This window comes from Ranitomeya variabilis, chromosome 1 (assembly GCF_051348905.1).
Source record: "Ranitomeya variabilis isolate aRanVar5 chromosome 1, aRanVar5.hap1, whole genome shotgun sequence".
Taxonomy (NCBI): Eukaryota; Metazoa; Chordata; class Amphibia; order Anura; family Dendrobatidae; genus Ranitomeya; species Ranitomeya variabilis.
Genome location: NC_135232.1, coordinates 1,116,283,230 through 1,116,302,950, shown reverse-complemented (window position 1 = coordinate 1,116,302,950; position 19,721 = coordinate 1,116,283,230). Strand labels below are relative to the sequence as shown.

General features: G+C 43.8%; 1 protein-coding gene across 10 annotated transcripts in view; it reads right to left on the bottom strand.

Moving 5' to 3' along the window:
- Positions 1-19,721, bottom strand: part of CTBP1 (C-terminal binding protein 1) — a 571,211-nt gene that overhangs the window by 74,579 nt on the left and 476,911 nt on the right. Inside the window, exons 1-2 of one of the 10 annotated variants that reach the window (XM_077280219.1) lie at positions 9,112-9,292; positions 7,925-8,214 (exon numbers count right to left, since the gene is read on the bottom strand). The exons of 8 other annotated variants lie outside the window; for them this stretch is intronic. In XM_077280219.1, the coding sequence (XP_077136334.1) occupies positions 7,925-7,964 (40 nt within the window). In that variant the 5' untranslated portion in view covers positions 7,965-8,214; positions 9,112-9,292. Of the gene's footprint in view, positions 1-7,924; positions 8,215-9,111; positions 9,293-19,721 lie in introns of those variants that run through there. One more of the 10 variants, XM_077280217.1, reaches the window with a different exon arrangement.

Here is a 19,721-nt window from a genome sequence, read left to right as displayed (position 1 = left end):
TTCATTGCGGCAGTGTTTGCAGCAGCCCAGGGTGGAACATTATGGGTGTATACAAAAGCGGTGGCACCTTCTCACGCCGATATGTAATTATAGACGATTTTTTCTAATTCCTCCCCAAGGCAATTCTTGGGAGTACAGAGGAGCGAGGCAATTATTGATTTGTCTGATGCCTCAAAGAAGGTTCTCAAGCAGTTTGCTGCTATATATTGAGCTTGCCATGCAGGCATTATCGTGGTGCACCAGCGTTATGATGGGTATTTGTGTCTGTTCTGTGATGAAATCTGAAGGTATAAAATGCTATACCGCCACTATAGTGGCAACAGAGGGAACTACCGTAATCGATGCTCCACTAAAGAAAGCCCATGTTTTGCATAGGACTGCAAGACGTTATCATAAAAGAATCTGGTAATCACCTCTACACCTCATTTATTACCAGGTCTGCCCCACATTGTAGCCGAGAGATAAAGGAAACAACAACGTACAGCGCATCCCCTCTGCTCGGAGCCGCGGCAGGCCTGCTATTCCCAAGGTCATGCATCTATTCCCTGGGCTCCTCGTTGTTCTAAATAAGGATGTAATAGCGCCTGCAAGACATCAATTGGACGGTATCCTTAGCCATTCAGGAGGGTCCACGGGGACGCGAAGCCCTGAATATTCTGCAGATGCGATAACTGGTATTAGCTTACTTTCCACCAGTCAACCATGATGAGAAGAAAAAAAAAAAAAAAGAGGAGTTATTCACTAGGCTTAGTGCTGACTTAACAGGGAGAAAAAAAAAATTCACATTTTTCTCTTTACAAATTTAAGAAAATTACAAACACTATAAGGCATCAATAGGTTTGCTGGGTCAAAAAAAAAAAACAAAATGTTTGTCACAAGATACTGCGCAACATTTTAAAAACCACAAGTTAGATGGCGCCACGCTCAATGGGATTGCGCCACAAGCAAAGGGTTTCACAAATTGACACATGACCCTCGTCGTTAACCCCCCTTACACCACTACCTTTGTACAGATGGCTCACCGGAAGGGATTTCCTATAGCCGCAGAAGCCGGGGGGGGGGGGGGGGGGGGGGAAGTTGCGTCTTTAGAGTTGACAGCTGCATCTCAAGAAGCCCAAGACGCCATAATCGGATTTTAAAAATGGGATGATGAGCAGACAGTCTTAGGAAATGTGAGGAAGGCTAAACTATACGCTAGTGCTGCATTTGTTGGAGAGGGGAATTGCCCAAAAAGCTATTCCCATGGAGGAGGAGATTACTATCGGAAATACTTCGTTTATGAACCAATAGCGATCTGGATTACCCATTTTGAACCTTGTGGTCAATTTTCTGCGCTACCCTGATTTAAAGGCACGGTTATACAAACACCGAAAAAAGCTGCGCGAGCCACAGTCCAGACGCCCCATTATGGTAAAAATTTGCTTTAAATTGTACTTGACTACACTTTCTTCCTTTCACCACTATGAATGCAGATGAGATAAGGCCTCATCTGTCTATAAGTGTACACTTTAGCGAATGGGTGTGGTCCTCAATGACAGATAGCAAAAGGGTGTGGTCCTCAAAGAGAGACACACAAATAGAAAAGATGACCACCCCCACTAATTAAAAAACAAAACAAAAAAAAAACACCACACTGCTCTTTCCTGCGAGTGTGCCTCCTTCCTAGGACAGAGCGGCACGTGAATAAAAGTTAACCTACACATTTAGCGTATGTGAACACGTCAGGATTTCTTGCAGAAAATTCCTGAGGAAAACTGGACATTTTCTGCAAGAAGTCCGCATGTGTTTTTGACGCTTTTTTTTGCGTTTTTTTTTCCCGGAGCTTCCCAATGCATTAAATAGCGGGAAAAACGCGAAAAATCCGCAAAATTAATTAACATGATGCGTTTACCGTGATGAGTTTTTTTTGGTGAAAAAAACGCATCATGTGCACAAAAATTGCAGAATGCATTAAAAAGGATGGGATGCAAAGGTATGTGTTTTTATCGTGTTTTTATAGCAGAAGAAACTGCAACGTGTGCACACAGCCTTAAAACAGAAGCTCTACCAAAAAAAAAAAAAAAAAATTATATATATATATATATATATATATATATATATATATATATATATATATATATATATATATATATATATATACACACACACACATATATACACACATATATACATACACACATATATACACACATATATACAGTGCCTAAAAGTAGTATTCAACCCCCTGCAGATTTAGCAGGTTTAATAAGATGCAAATAAGTTAGAGCCTTCAAACTTCAAACAAGAGCAGGATTTATTAACAGATGCATAAATCTTACAAACCAAAAAGTTTTGTTGCTCAGTTAAATTTTTATAAATTTTACACATAAAAGTGTGGGTCAATTATTATTCGACCCCTAGGTTTAATATTTTGTGGAATAACCTTTGTTTGCAATTACAGCTAATAATCGTCTTTTATAAGACCTGATCAGGCCGGCACAGGTCTCTGGAGTTATCTTGGCCCACTCCTCCATGCAGATCTTCTCCAAGTTATCTAGGTTCTTTGGGTGTCTCATGTGCACTTTAATCTTGAGCTCCTTCCACAAGTTTTCAATTGGGTTAAGGTCAGGAGACTGACTAGGCCACTGCAACACCTTGATTTTTTGCCTCTTGAACCAGGCCTTGGTTTTCTTGGCTGTGTGCTTTGGGTCGTTGTCTTGTTTGAAGATGAAATGACGACCCATCTTAAGATCCTTGATGGAGGAGCGGAGGTTCTTGGCCAAAATCTCCAGGTAGGCCATGCTATCCATCTTCCCATGGATGCGGACCAGATGGCCAGGCCCCTTGGCTGAGAAACAGCCCCACAGCATGATGCTGCCACCACCATGCTTGTCTGTAGGGATGGTATTCTTGGGGTCGTATGCAGTGCCATCCAGTCTCCAAACGTCACGTGTGTGGTTGGCACCAAAGATCTCGATCTTGGTCTCATCAGACCAGAGAACCTTGAACCAGTCAGTCTCAGAGTCCTCCAAGTGATCATGAGCAAACTGTAGACGAGCCTTGACATGACGCTTTGAAAGTAAAGGTACCTTACGGGCTCGTCTGGAACGGAGACCATTGTGGTGGAGTACGTTACTTATGGTATTGACTGAAACCAATGTCCCCACTGCCATGAGATCTTCCCGGAGCTCCTTCCTTGTTGTCCTTGGGTTAGCCTTGACTCTTCGGACAAGCCTGGTCTCGGCAAGGGAGGAAACTTTCAAAGGCTGTCCAGGCCGTGGAAGGCTAACAGTAGTTCCATAAGCCTTCCACTTCCGGATGATGCTCCCAACAGTGGAGACAGGTAGGCCCAACTCCTCGGAAAGGGTTTTGTACCCCTTGCCAGCCTTGTGACCCTCCACGATCTTGTCTCTGATGGCCTTGGAATGCTCCTTTGTCTTTCCCATGTTGACCATGTATGAGTGCTGTTCTCAAGTTTGGGGAGGGTCTTATAGTCAAAAAAGGCTGGAAAAAGATAATTAATCCAAACATGTGAAGCTCATTGTTCTTTGTGCCTGAACTACTTCTTAATACTTTAGGGGAACCAAACAGAATTCTGGTGGGTTGAGGGGTTGAATAATAAATGACCCTCTGAAAAGACTTTTCACAATTTAAGAAAAAAATAAACAAAGAAATAACATTCTTTTTTGCTGCAGTGCATTTCACACTTCCAGGCTGATCTACAGTCCAAATGTCACAATGCCAAGTTAATTCCAAATGTGTAAACCTGCTAAATCTGCAGGGGGTTGAATACTACTTGTAGGCACATATATATATATATATATATATATATATATATATATATATATATATATATATATATATATATATATATATATATAATTATGGCAACAGACAGGTCCTCATTAAAAGCTCTTCATAGTTTCCTACACGGGCACCATAGGGACACCGTGCAATGTGGGTTGACCGTAAAACCTAAACCAGCACACCTCACCTTTAGCTAAGGCGTAAACCCTCACATACATGCACACTCTGTCTGATTGAGTGTTTACTTTAATGGGCAAAAGGGAGTGGGCAGAGTCCTACAATGGTGGCTTGTGTAACATGGGAATAACTGGATCAGATTCTGAATAGTTTCCCACAATGTCATCCAAGGTTGGCCTGGCCCACCAGAAACATGGCGATTCCTCCGGTGGCCCTGGCTTCTTCAGGAGGGCTCATAGTGCAAACCTTGCAGCAGCTAGGTTGAGAAAGGTGGGCCCTCAGAATCAAATCCTCTGATGGGCCCAATGTTCTTCAGTCTGACACAGATATCATCCGCAGGAAAAAGCCCCACACACAAAAAGGAGGGTCACCTGGTGGGATCAGTCAACATTAATATGTATGGGAGCCTATAGGTACTCCATATTACAGGAAATTGGGCGTACTTGGGTTATGACCTTACATTGCCAAGACGTGTCTGGTTACGTAGAGTCCTCCATACATTTGTGGCTGGATGGTTCTAAAGGAGAATCACGCCTCCCACCCAATAATAAAAATCAGTCCTCCTTTCTTCAAGGACCCTTTCACCACCAATCAGAGCTCAGCTTTCATTTTTTCAACAGCTGGGATAAACTGAAAGCCGCATTGTGATTGGGGCAGATGGCAGATGTCCCACGGCAACCAAATTCTTTCTATTGCTTCACTTTACATCCTGTATTCTGGGAAGAGCCTGGACTGACTAGATCATACCGAACTTGCCACGCGCCTCACCTTTGGGCCATTGTACGATTTTCTTTTATCTGACCAGTTCAGCAGTGAAATGGTTAATATGGGAGCCATTAAAGTCTCCAGATTGTAACCTGTGGCGATCTGCACCCTTGTATAATGGAGCGGAAGGATCAGCAGGACCCTGGTTCAGTGGTCACACCGGTAGTCCGTGGCCACTGGCCCACGAATCTCCTACCCGCCATCTCTTGTGATCAGTAGGCCCAGCGACTCACACAATGGGGAGGGGTGGTCACAGCGGAGGGGCCCTGGTAGCCGACAGGTGGGAGCTTTGCAGGGCTCTGGTCAGGTGGCTACCAACATGGCCGCCCGACCAAGATTCTGAAAATTACAGCCATGGGGTGAATGCCATGTTGCCGAACGTGCTTCCATGAACACAAGAGCTAATATTTTTTTTTTTGGACAGAGACTTGTGGCCATTGCAAAAAAAGAGTAAAAAAAAAAAAAAACTCTATAAAAGTTTTATTATTTCAGACAGCACACCAATGCAATCAGTGTTTCGTCCCAATTTTTTATTATTATTTTTAGATTCTTAGTTGCTAGACATAATTTGCCTACAAGAGGGGGGGGGGGGGGGAAACAAAAAAAATATAAAAAAAATCACACATGGATGGAAGTAGACTAAGAATGGGTGAATGTTGGATCCAGCGCACCATTTACCTGCATACCTCGTCCAATTGACACTAAGTTTGTTTTTTCTGTTTCCTCTCTTTTGGGTTTGTTTTTTCTGTTTCCCCCTCTGTTGGATAGCTATGTCCCCAAATATATAAAAAGGTACAAGCCTTCCCCTTTATCTGGGCGTATACCACAAGACACCTGTGGGTGTAGCTTTATTTCGATTGGTCTTTTTCCCCTGATGCTGGCCAAACACCCACAAAAGTTGTGGTATACGCCCAGATGGTTGAAGGAACAATTTTCAGCTTTATTTCGGGGAGGCAGAACTTTGCAACTGCATGGCACAGTAATAAGGGAATTTATCCATCCATTTATCCAAACATCAGTGATTGGCAATCAGGATCATGGGGTGCATTAAAAGAGGTCTGGATACACATGATGAGAGCATTATACTGCCTCTGCACAAATCCCAGATTAGACCACACATGGAGGACTGTGTACAGTTTTGGGCACCGATGCTCAGGAAGGATATAATGGAACTAGAGCGAGTACAAAAGGAGGACAACAAAATTAATAAAGGGGATGGGGAAACCACAATACCCAGAGATTAGCAAAATTAGGATTATTTAGTCAAGAAAAAAAAAAAAAATGACTGGGGCGATCTAATAACCATGTTTTGTAACTATGATTTAAGCTCTCAAAATTAACAGTGAGGAAATATTACTTAAATGATTCTCTCCCAAACGGGGGGCAGCAGGGGAGTCCTGCTTAAGTCACCTGACCGCTGCAGTCAATCACTGGTATTGCAGCTGGTGTAGACCATGGAGCAGCATCCACTTTGTCTAGGTGGGGTCTGATTCTTATGTAGTTTTTATAAGAGCCAAGCATCTAAAAAAAACACTGAGAAAATCATTTTAAGATGCTTGGATCTAAAAAAAAAAAAAAAAAAAAATTATTATATGAGAATCACAGATTCCACATGGATCCTGCTCCATGGTCTACACCAGCTGCAATACCGATGCAGCCAGTGATTGACTGCAGCGGTCAGGTGACTGCAGCAGGACATCATTTGATTTTTCCCCACCATACGATCTTTAAAGTCACGTGATCACTGCAGCCAGGAACTGGTGGAACGTAACTTCCTTTTCCTGTATGCTGTATACAGGTGGGTGTTAGGTGACTACCAATTATTATTATTTATTTTTTTTTTTTTGCCTAAGCACCCAAAATAAGGTTATATGGAATTTTTCAGTGTGGGAAAACTGCTGCAATGCAAAGTGTGATATGTGCATCAAATTATGAAGTCTGCCTCCTGTAGGCCGATTTTTCTCATTTATATGGTAAAAAGAAAAAAAAAACAAAAAAAAAAAAAAAAACACCACCACAATGTGACTGTCACGGCTACCTGGGTAACGGGAGGACGGAGAATACACTTATGTATGGACCATGCAGAACACAGCTGGCGCAGCCTTTAGAACAGGAAGGAACTGACACCACAAGAAAACTAAAGATAAGCACCAACAATCTCCTGCAACCATCACTACTGCAAAACAGTAAGAATGCGGACTACAACTTCCAGCACGAACTGATCAGAACTGCACCTTCATGAACAGTCGGGGCCACAGGTTGCTCATCTTCATCCCAAAACAGTAACGCAGCGGCCTCCTCCCCATCATCTGTGCAACATCAAGGACCATAGGTGGCACTCAGCTCTGCTACATCACACACAGGAGGGACCGGCGAGCCCCTTACAGCCTACACAAGCCAAAACCGCAATATACAATTCCTCGAAGGCAAGAGAAGGAGAGGGCGGCCATTTGTTTACTAGGGTACTAAAAAAAAAAAAAAAAAATAGAAAAAAAAAATTATTATATAAATCCACAGCAATAAAATAAACAGACTAAGCATTGTGGGTTACAATCTGATTTGTCGCCGTCAAACATAAAAACAGGTTTGACACCCTGAATTCTTCCGAGTCTCCACCCTACAGAATAAACCTTCCGCAGAGATCTAGAAGGAGCGGTGGACCTCTTTATATGCTAATAAAGCAGGCAGCCTTGTGGTCGATACATGATCAGCCATTGTTCCCAGACCAGGGACAGGGCAAAAACATTAAACAGATGCAGATATATCCAAAAAATAATAATATATTGCATGTACAAATCAAACTTGCATAATACAAAAAATAAAAAAAAATTCATAAAGACTTTTTTGAATGACGAACGATGTATTTTGCAGTAAGGTCGACCATAACCTTAATCGAGCCGACTGCTGCACAGAACAATGCCTCTAAAAATCAGGAAACACAAGCCTAGTCGGAACGGTAGGGAGCAAGCGACCCCGCAGTCACCCCCTTAATATTAAAAAGCTGCTAGCTCCCCCCAAGCCTTCAGTGAGCCGAAGGAGTGACATATGGCAAGCTCTATAGGTTGCAAAAAAGAAATGGAAACAAAACCAAGACCACCGTGTTCTCCAAGCCAGACCCCCGCCACTAAACCCCCCCTTGGTTGCAAAGGGGTTAATACACATATCCCCTCGAAGAGTAGGTTTTAATGTAACTTACATTTTTCTGACGCCAAGGGGAAAAAGTTCCAGGCGTGCATTCTAAGCACCAAACAACCACTAGAAGCAATTTCCTTCCGACGAACTTCAAGCCACAGGGGTTTGGTTTTTTATATATCTTTAAAAGCCAAAAGAATAAAAAACCCACAAAAAAAAAAAATAAAATAAAAATTAGCTTTTCCTCGTCCAAGTCTCGAAATATATCCCAGCGATACTCTCGTAGTAGATCCTACGGCAGATAAGGATTCCTCTCAATCAATGCAGGACCAAGTGGAACCTCCATCACAGATCCTTATTAAAAAAAAAGATAAAAAAGGAACAAAAATAAAAAAGGAATATTTTGCATTTGGGTGTATGTTTGTGAATCTTCGCTGTCTCCCGGCACGAGCTGAGACAAATTAAGGTTTTTTTTGCTGATCCTAGCAATTATTTCCCCCCCACCCTTTCGAAACGAACAGATTTTTATTTCCTCTTGGAAAGTTCTTTCCGGGGAAGAAAAAAAAAAAAAAAAACAGCCACACACTTTTTCAGTTGGGATTATGATCTCAACTTAATGCGGTTGTAGTGCCAAGGGGTGGGGGGAACGAAGAAGAAGAATTAGAAGGAGGGTAAAGAGTAAGCCAGTTAAAAAAAATCATAAAAAAAAAATCTGGGCTTCGAAACCAACATGTGTCAATTGTACTGGAACCACACACTATTTAACCCCTTTCCGACCAGGACCTATGTCTGGCAAAACAAAGCAATTCATTAAAAAAAAAATAATAATATTAAAAATTCACCCCCCAAGTGTAGCGTTACCTGCGATCCATAGAACGTCCAAAAAATAAATAAATAAAAAAAAAAAACATAAGTTTTAAAGCCTGATATTCATGCGGCCAGAAATCATATCCATGCAAATGCACCCAAAAAAAAAAAATATATAAAATTAAATCACGTGACGGGTAAAAAAAAAAATAAAAAAATAAAGTGTGAAGGCAGTGATGCAGCTAGAATTGGTCCGGCGGACATTGCTCCATCAGCAGCGCTGGGATATTAATAATCCCCCCATTCTGCACCCAATCTCTCATTGACACACACAAAAGCCAGAGAGGAATGAAGCAGGGACAGAGGTGGGAAGGGGGATGGGACAACAATGTATCCACAAGTCACAAGGAAATAACAATGAGATGAGCTTTAATGTGCCATTACCTAGAGGCAACCCCTTGTTTAGCAAGTGAGAACTTCCCATTGAGGTGTGGGGTGTCCAGCCTTTCTAAAAATGACTGAGATATGGAGAATTAATCCCAAGCATATGGCCGCCACTTCAATTTTTCCCAGAAGTAAAAAAAAGACACACACAGGCGCACACTGCCCAAATGTGACTGTCTCTGCAAGAGTGGGAGAGGCGGGAGGGGAGGAGACGCTTCTGCAAGAGGAAAAAAAAAAATCTGATGTTTCTAAGCTGCAGCAGAGGGAAGGGCCAGGCGGGAGGGAGGGAAAAATACAAATGTCACAGGATATAGATGTACAAGGTGGAGAATGTACATTTTATAGAGAAGACTAATTTTAACAATATTCACATCGTAAAAATGCAGTTTCCTGTATTGGGTTAAAATGAGGGATGGGGGTATAGAGAGAAGGCTAGGAAGGGGGTAAAGAGAGAAGGCTAGGAAGGGGGAAGAGAGAAGGCTAGGAAGGGGGAAAAGAGAGAAGGCTAGGAAGGGGGAAAAGAGAGAAGGCTAGGAAGGGGGTAAAGAGAGAAGGCTAGGAAGGGGGTAAAGAGAGAAGGCTAGGAAGGGGGTAAAGAGAGAGGGCTAGGAAGGGGGTAAAGAGAAGGCTAGGAAGGGGGTAAAGAGAGAAGGCTAGGAAGGGGGAAAAGAGAGAAGGCTAGGAAGGGGGAAAAGAGAGAAGGCTAGGAAGGGGGAAAAGAGAGAAGGCTAGGAAGGGGGTAAAGAGAGAAGGCTAGGAAGGGGGTAAAGAGAGAAGGCTAGGAAGGGGGTAAAGAGAGAAGGCTAGGAAGGGGGTAAAGAGAGAAGGCTAGGAAGGGGGTAAAGAGAAGGCTAGGAAGGGGGTAAAGAGAAGGCTAGGAAGGGGGTAAAGAGAGAAGGCTAGGAAGGGGGAAAAGAGAGAAGGCTAGGAAGGGGGAAAAGAGAGAAGGCTAGGAAGGGGGAAAAGAGAGAAGGCTAGGAAGGGGGAAAAGAGAAGGCTAGGAAGGGGGAAAAGAGAGAAGGCTAGGAAGGGGGAAAAGAGAGCGAAGGCTACGAAGGGGAAAAGAGAGCGAAGGCTAGGAAGGGGGAAAAGAGAGCGAAGGCTAGGAAGGGGGAAAAGAGAGAGAAGGCTAGGAAGGGGGAAAAGAGAGAGAAGGCTAGGAAGGGGGAAAAGAGAGAGAAGGCTAGGAAGAGGGAAAAGAGAGCGAAGGCTAGGAAGGGGGAAAAGAGAGCGAAGGCTAGGAAGGGGGAAAAGAGAGAAGGCTAGGAAGGGGGAAAAGAGAGAGAAGGCTAGGAAGGGGGAAAAGAGAGAGAAGGCTAGGAAGAGGGAAAAGAGAAGGCCAGGAAACGGAAATAGAGAAGGCTAATTGCTCAAGCATCAGTTTATCCTCCATCCTTCTAACAAGTCACATGATCAAAAGCCATTTGTGCAAACTAGTTTGCAGCTTCTAGGCCAGATTAGACACCGCACCCATTTACCTCCATGGTGGGATATACAGTGAATATTGGGATCTATACATTACGTATCCTGAATCCAATAGTATCGTGAGGACACTAGCTATTAGAAGAAAAAAAAAAAGAAGAGGCATGGCATTACAGACAATGGGCCCCACTGAAAACCTTGTATTCTAGAGCTGTTGGGCACTTTGTACCTTCATGATCATTAGGCCATTTTCAGTTATTTATAGAGAACTTTCCATCAAGATACTTGATGTCCCCTTGAGAAATCAAGGAAATATCCACGCGAAACGCACGTTGGGGTTGGAACCACCCGGTTTTTATGCGCTGCACTTTCATTCATTGGACAAGACGGCTTTTACTCGATTGAATGTTTGAGTTTTTGGTCAGTTAATATACATGATTGGGTCGCTGTGACCCGATTAGCCATTACCATTTCTTTTGATGGTATATACTGACCTGCGCTGTATATCCTCTACATTTACATCATATTACCAACGCTCAGTCATCTTGTGGACATCACCCTGTTGGATATAGTCAATCCACTGTTCATGTCGTCTGTGTCCTTTTTTAAACAGTTTTTAAAAGTGTGATTTTTTTTCTGTTTAATAAAAAATACAAGCTTTTTAAACCAATACTCCACATTTTTCGCCTTTTCTAAATATTGTATATTGGAGTTTTCCTTTAAATGTGATCAGATAGCACCCACCTGGCGCAAGGTCTCATTGACCATTATGGCACTCGGGATCTGGACACACCCCTTTGCTTTTTTGTTAAAATGTTCAGCTAAATTGCCTTCTATAGCCCCCATGCATTGCACTATATTGCAGACTGTAGAATGATCCCTTGACGAAGCTTGGTACAAAACGCGCGTCGGGAGCTTTTTTCATGGACTAGCGAGACTTTTGCCACTGTGCCTCATTATACCCCATATTTATGAACTTATACTCTTACTTTAGAGTATGTAACTTGGATCATCACTTCTAGGCATGAACTTTTTTTTTTATGCCTTCATATTGGTATCCTAGAATGAAAAAGGTGAATAATATATACCATGAAAAGTTACATTTTGGACTGAAATACAGATTACCAAAATGCATACACATCAACCTCTCAGCTACGAGTGTTGTGTCTTCTACACTGCTCAAAAAAAAAGGGAACTCTAAATAACACATCCGAAGTATCAAAGATATTCTAGTGTCAAATCTTTGATCTAGGTTTTTATTGTTCTCAAATGCATTCCACTATAATGAACACTGTAAATCAAAATTAACTATCCCATGGAGGCCTGGATTTGGAATGATGCTCAAAATCAAAGTGTAAAATTAAATTACAAGCTGATCCAACTTCAGTGGAAATGCCTCATGACAAGGAAAAGATGCTCAGTAGTGTGTGTGGCCTCCACGTGCCTGTATGACCTCCCTACTGTACAACGCCTGGGCATGCTCCTGATGAGGCGGTGGATGCTGAGGGATCTCCTCCCAGATCTGGATTAAAGCAGTCAATTTCTGGACAGTCTGTGGTGTTGGTAGATGGAACGAGACAACGTCCCAGATGTGTTCAATCGGATTCAGGTCTGGGGAATGGGCGGACCAGTCCATACCACCAATGGCTTCATCACGCAGGAACTGCTGACACTCCAGCCACATGAGGCCTAGCATTGTCATACATCAGAAAAAACCCAGAGGCCACAGTCCCAATATATGGTCTCACAAGGGGTCTGAGGATCTCATCTCAGTACCTAATGGCAGTCAGGCTACCTCTGGCAAGCACATGGAGGGCTGTGCGGCCCTCCAAAGAAATGCCACCCCACACCATTACTGACGCACTGCCAGACCGGTCATACTGAAGGATGTTGCAGGCAGCAGAACATTCTCCACATCGACTCCTGGGTGTCACGTACCCAGTGTGATCCTGCTGTCATCCGTGAAGAGCACAGGGTGCCAATGCCGAATCTGCTACTCTTGATGTTCTCTGGCAAATGCCAATCGCCCTGCATGGTGTTGGGCTTTAAGCACAACACCCACTTGTGGACATTGGATCCTCATACCACCCTCATGGAGTCTTTGACAGTTTGAGCAAACACATGGATGTTAGTGGCCTGCTGGATGTAATTTTGCATTGCTCCTCCTTGCACAATGTAGGAGGTAGAGGTGCTGCTGGGTTGTTGCCCTCCTATGGCCCCCTCCACATCTCCTGGTGTACTCGCCTGTTTCCTGGTATCTGTTCCATGCTCTAGATACTGTGCTGACAAACACACTTCTTGCCACAGCTCGCATTGATGAGCCATCCTGGATGAGCTGCACTAGCTGAGCAACTTCTGTGGGTTGTAGACACTGCCTCATGCTACTGGGCAGTACCTCTAGAGGTGAGAGCAATGACAATTTAAAAAAAGTGACCAAAACAGTCAAAAAGGATGAGAACACAAATGGTCTGTGGTCACCCCCTGCAGAACCATTCCTTTATAGGGGTTGTCTTGCCAATTGCCTGTTTATTTGCATAACAGCAGGAGAACTTGATTCACAATCCATGTTGCTTCTCCATAACTGGACAGGTCGATTTCACAGAAGTGTGAGTGACTTGGAGTTAAACAAAATGCAATTATTATTTTTTTTGAGCAGTGCATGTTAACTTTTTTTATTTCAACTTTTAAGAGAATCAATTTTTAGACATCTTTGTGCCTTGCACTTATCTATCATGAGCATAGAGTGGGTGGGCCAAAAATCCACATAAAAATAGTAAAACAGATGAATATGCAAGTATATCAATGGCTGTAGAAGGAGTTAACAGAGCATCCATCAGCGAGTTCCTTGTGACAGGGAGTTGGTAAACTTTGAGCTGTTCTCCGCTTACATAGGACCATACACCACGTCTAAAATTGAATGAAGGTATAAATAAAATAAAAATCAAAAAAATTGGGGTGCCATAAAATATGCATTTGGGTTTCAATACAGATGTTGCACTGCATTTTTTTTTATTTTTTTTTAAAGTACCCACAAACGAGGATAACCTTAACTTTTTTCAAAGCGGTTCATGTATTCACTTTAAAAAATGACCAATTGTGTGCAATAATTATGATTTGCATTTGGTTTCATAGAGAAGGAGAAAAGATAAAAAGTGTGGGCAGGGACACAAAGCAAAGATTTTGTCTGGTTTCTTCCTATGATAGTTAGCTGGCGTGGTCAGCTGACTTCAATAACAGAACTGTATGCAAGCGGCATCTATTAAAGGAACAATCAGGCCTAAATAAAGGCGGATGACTGGAAGGCCTAATAACGGCTCATCGCAGCACCAAATCCCCCAGCCACCCCCATAGATACGTGGTCTCCAGGAAGTCAGACATGAATAACTGCATTATGTGGCTCCGCATAAAAGTTTCAAAGCCGATTTTAATTTTACAGCACTTCCTGCCGCCAGTAATGGCTTCCCATCCCGGAGCTGAACTCTTAATGCAACATCACAACTCAATTATTTATAAAGGAAATTCTCCAACTTGGTAGAAATTTAAAAAATAAAAAAATAAATCTCCCTAGTTCTGCAGTGGTACACCCTCCAGTCTTATGGATCTGTTAGATTTGCCAATCAGGACTCTAGAAAAGTTGGGTGGCTGCTCCCATAAAGCCCGGTTCAGACTAGTAATGCAGCAGGAGACAGCGTTGCAGTCACCGAGCCCACTTACATGGTTTCCTTGCCTACTTGTGAGGACAACATGGTTGCATGAAAATATAGGGTACATATAGCCACTTTCTGTGGGGCATTACCACCATGTGCAGAACTGAGGGGCATAGAGATCGATTATCTATTGGGGCACCAGGAAATACTTCTGATGGCGCACCACTTTTTCCCCCCCCAACGGCGGCAGCGTGCGGGGCAGCAAGGAGCCCAACGGCGGCAGCGTGCGGGGCACCAAGGAGCCCAACGGCGGCAGCGTGCGGGGCACCAAGGAGCCCAACGGCGGCAGCGTGCGGGGCACCAAGGAGCACAACGGCGGCAGCGTGCGGGGCACCAAGGAGCACAACGGCGGCAGCGTGCGGGGCACCAAGGAGCCCAACGGCGGCAGCGTGCGGGGCACCAAGGAGCCCAACGGCGGCAGCGTGCGGGGCACCAAGGAGCACAACGGCGGCAGCGTGCGGGGCACCAAGGAGCACAACGGCGGCAGCGTGCGGGGCACCAAGGAGCCCAACGGCGGCAGCGTGCGGGGCAGCAAGGAGCCCAACGGCGGCAGCGTGCGGGGCACCAAGGAGCACAACGGTGGCAGCGTGCGGGGCACAATGGAGCACTTTTTTGCACCACACAGCAGGGCAGTAATAGGGATCACAATTGCAGAAACCGGCGATGCAGGATGAGGAATTTGTCCCCATCTATTCCAACCTGCACAGAGATGGAAATTTGGGAAGTCAAGGTTATCTGATCTTTGCAGACTACTTGTGGAAGGAAGTAGTCATGGCGGTCTGGGCTAGATGGAAAAGTGAAGGAACTGGAGCATCTATAGTCTCATTCTGCAGGACTGGCATCTAGCACAATACTGTCACCATACGGCGAGATCAGTCTTTATAGCAACTTCTCAATTAACAGCGTGGTCAAATGCTGAGGTGTCCGCTAGAATTCGGAAGCTCACCCCCATAGGTGGAGACAGATACCCAGGTTTGGTGCCCACTCAGGGGTTGTCCCACCTCCTTGTGGTAAACCCTTACTACACGTTCTCCTGTTGTGATGATCTGGCTGGACAGTGGATGGTGTCCTGTGCAGCAGTCTAGTGACCCTCCTGTATCATACCATATAGTGCCCAATTAAAAAAAATATATAACAGTGCCAACGCACAAACCAAGCTATAGACAGATAACCACCATTGTGCTGCCCCTGGCTGCTACACTGTACAGCCCTACTCCAAAACCCAAGCCTGGTCGCACAGCATGGACAGGAGTGTTCTCCCTGCGGACATCACAAGATACACTCCTTGTATAGTGGGTTGCGTATACAGAGGAGCAAGACCACCCACATTCTGTGCAGGAAAGCGCCCACTCTGGAAAACTGGGGTGCAATGGCCCCTCATCTGCATGTCAATTAGTGGTACATTTAACGGCTACAACATGGCTCTAACCATACAGTGCAGTATTGATTCTGGATTGTGGGGGTGACAGACTACCTCTAAGTCACTATTGCGGTAATATTTGTGTATTAGGGGGCAGTTTTTTTTATATAAAGATAGACAATGGACTTCAATGCCAACAGGAAGGATGGGAATGGCTTCACTTAGGCCGGCGTCACACTAGCGAGTTTTATGGACGCAAGAGCGCAGAAAATACGTCCAGAAAATACTCATTACACACGGCCCAATGATTTACAATGGGGCAGCTCCTATCTGCCGTATATTACGCATCCGTAATACACGGCATGTTACGGGCGTAGAAAATCGCAGCATGCTGCGTTTGTCAGCATATAGCGCAAAAAATCCACCAATGAAAGTCTATGGGGGCGAGAAAATTACGGATTGTACACGGACTATGCATGTAACTTGCGAGAAATACGCAGCGGTGTTCTATAGAAAAGCCGGCAATTCAGTGCGGTGTACAGTAAAGATCACACTGACAGGTTAGAATAGGTAGAATAAATGTGTACACATAGAATAGGATAATATACATATATAAACACATACACGCACACTATATATATATATATATATATATATATATATATATATATATATATATATATATATATATATATATATATATATATATATATATATATATATATATATATATATATATATATATATATTCTTATTTATTTTTTTAATTCAGAGATGGATAGCAGAACAGCCGGTAATTCAATTGCCGGCTTTTGCTCTCTCCTTCACAAAACCGACAGGATATGAGACATGGTTTACATACAGTAAACCATCTCATATCCCTTCTTTTATTACATATTCCTCTTTACTAATGTAACAAGTGTTTGTAAAATTTGTGGTCTCTAGCTATTAAAGGGTTTAATCCTGGAAAAAATGGTCGTGGGCTCCCGCGCAATTTTCTCCGTCAGAGTGGTAAAGCCAGTGACTGAGGGCAGATATTAATAGCCTAGAGGGGGTCCATGGTTATTGGCCCCCCTGGCTACAAACATCTGCCCCCAGCCACCCCAGAAAAGGCACATCTGGAAGATGGGAACTTTGCAGAATATTTTCCCAGGCTCGAGTTCATATGAGTTCATCCAGCAGAGGGCGCATCACCGCGACTCGAGGTAACTACAGGACATTGCCCTGCATTCCATTCATTCACCAAGTTTTACAGTCAGGAGCACAGCTGCATTAGCAGAGCTCCTGGGTGTAAAGTGATTTAACCCCTTCAGATGGATTTACAGCGTGGGACAAGACTGAACGACGGAAGGTGTGGAATATTGTTGTTTGTTTTGTTTAACTTTGTTTCAGGTGACAAGGTTCTTCAGGTGGATTAAGAGTATAATTAAATATTAAAACACCCTGTGTCTTTTTCATTAAAATACTTTGTAATCGTGTGTGTGTTTTATTAACCATTTCGTACTATTGGATTAATAATGGATAGGTGTCAGAATTGACGCTTCTCCATTATTAATCTACCTTAATGTCACCTTACAATAGCAAGGTGACATTAACCCTTCATTACCCCATATCCCACCGCTACACGGGAGTGGGAAGAGAGTGGCCAAGTGCCAGAATAGGCACATCTTCCAGATGTGCCTTTTCTGGGGTGGCTGGGGGCAGATGTTTTTAGCCAGGGGGGGTCCTATAACCATGGTCCCTCTCTAGGCTATTAATATCTGCCCGCAGTCACTGGCTTTCCCGCTCTGGCGGAGAAAATTGTGCGGGAACACACGCCAATTTTTTTCTGGGATTTAACCCTTTAATTTAATAGCTAAAGCCCCCAAATTTTACACAGACACTTGTTACATTAGTAAAGAGGAATATGTAATAAAAGAAGGGATTTTGAGATGGTCTACTCATAACCATGTCTCATATCCTGTCGGGTTTGTGAAGGAGATCGGAAAAGCCGGCAATTGATTTACCGGCTTTTCTGGTATCTAGCGCTGAATTAAAATCTAAATATATGTATGTATATACGTTTTATAGAATATTTGAGCCGATGGATCCATGATATGTCCATTTTGCAAGCCTGCGAGAAAAAAACGCAGTATGGAAGGCATACGGATGGCAGATAAAATTGTGCGTAAAAATCGCATCTTCGCATTGAATACGGAACAGTGTTTTGGGACAATTACTGCGTATTACGGCCGTATAAAACGGACCGTATTTTCATACGCCTAGTGTGACGCCAGCCTTACTGGTTTTCATGATGGCTGACACCAGTTACATTGCTCTCCTTCCCTTACTTCAGCAGCTCCTTACACAATCCCTTAGTTTTCATTAATTCCCATACTTCAGCGATGGCAGAGCTTTGACCCTTACAAAGAAGGTCTTGAAGTGTTGATCGAATTAACTCCCTTCAGTACCAAGAAGTAAAGTACTGCATAACCTGACCATTGCGAAATGTCTGGGGAAAATGTGTAGTGAACCCCCTACCAACACCCTTCTCTAGCACATGGTTGATAGTGTGAGTAAATTGCTCACCTACCCAGTCCTTCATGGCAGATGGTCTTCACTTCTACAACAGGCATCCTCATCACTGTGCTAGCGATCTCGCGGTGCGACGTGCATACTCTACTGGACGTGCATACTCTACTGGACGTGCATACTCTACTGGACGTGCATACTCTACTGGACGTGCATACTCTACTGGACGTGCATACTCTACTGGATGTCCAGCTTTGTGGAAATCAGTACATGAGGCCAGCCAACTGTCTCCTGCCTACAAGTGCCCATACATGTTACAGGATAGACATCCCATGGATTTCTGAAGCCGTCCTAACCATCATCGTGGAAGATACTACAAGTCCGACATTCAGTCTAATAAGCACTATGCAGTCTGGACTGGAACAAGTTCTCCTGACCAATACAGGTTCATACACTCATGAAGCCATAGAGCTCAGGTCAGTCCAGCTGTCACGGTCTACAAGCCAACACTCATGGTCCATTATAGGTAAAGCCCCAATAATGCCAAGTTTGGGTCTTACCTATAATGGACCGTAAAAGATTTGGCCTTCGCATCATCATGATGGCCTTTCCCTTAATAGCCAGTTCCTGCTGCATGGCCATTGATGGTGGAGGTGACCTCCTTATGCGCTCGATGTCTTACACCGTGTGCAAGCTCCAGCCTCCCCTAACAGCATCATACATGGACATTTGGGGAAGCATTACTTGGGTCAATAGACAAGCTCCCCACTAAACTAAAAAACCATTAATACTTGGATCTTTACATACTATAGCGCCATCATAATCCATATCACTACAGACACTGAGTGCCCCAGTGGACAGTAGATATACATTTCCTCTCAGTAGGTCTTTGAAGTGTTGGAGGAAACCCAGGCCAAAATTGAGAATCTACTAATCCTTGATGTGGTCATTCATGGGATCTGATCCCAGGGCTCCAGTGATGCAAACCAGTGCTAGTCAATGAGCCACCGTGCTGCAAATCTTGTCACATAATACAAGTGACCACACACTTCACACAACTTTCCTACATATAGAATTAAATGGTCACCAAGGAAACACCACTTGTTCTTGAGGAGGGTGAACCAAAAGATAGATAATGGTTAATGTTCATGGTATACACTCAAGTCCTCGAACCATTCATATGTAGGACAACAAAAGCGCCGTGTTCCACCAGCCTTACTAACCCACCAAAGAAAGCAAAATCGGAGAAGTGAAGGGGCTACAACCGTCTACACCGACATCCTACAGACAATGCCTTCACAGCTCTCCATAGTAGCTGGAGGCACAGATCGTAGGTGTTATTTGACCCACAGTTGCTAAAATCTACATGCTTCCCCCCCTTATACCACTCGAGTGTTGCTGTAGCAGTGTTTTGGGTCATTGATTTGAGACTGAAGGTTCACCTTCCAACAAGAGACTGATACAGGTTTTGCTCAAGAATATTCCAGTAGTTTGAACCATCCATCTTCCCCTTGACTATATGGCCATTTTCCCTGTCCCTGCTGCCAGAAAACATCCCCACAGCATGTTGCTTTTGGGGTGATAATCTGTGTTGGTTTGACACCAGTTTA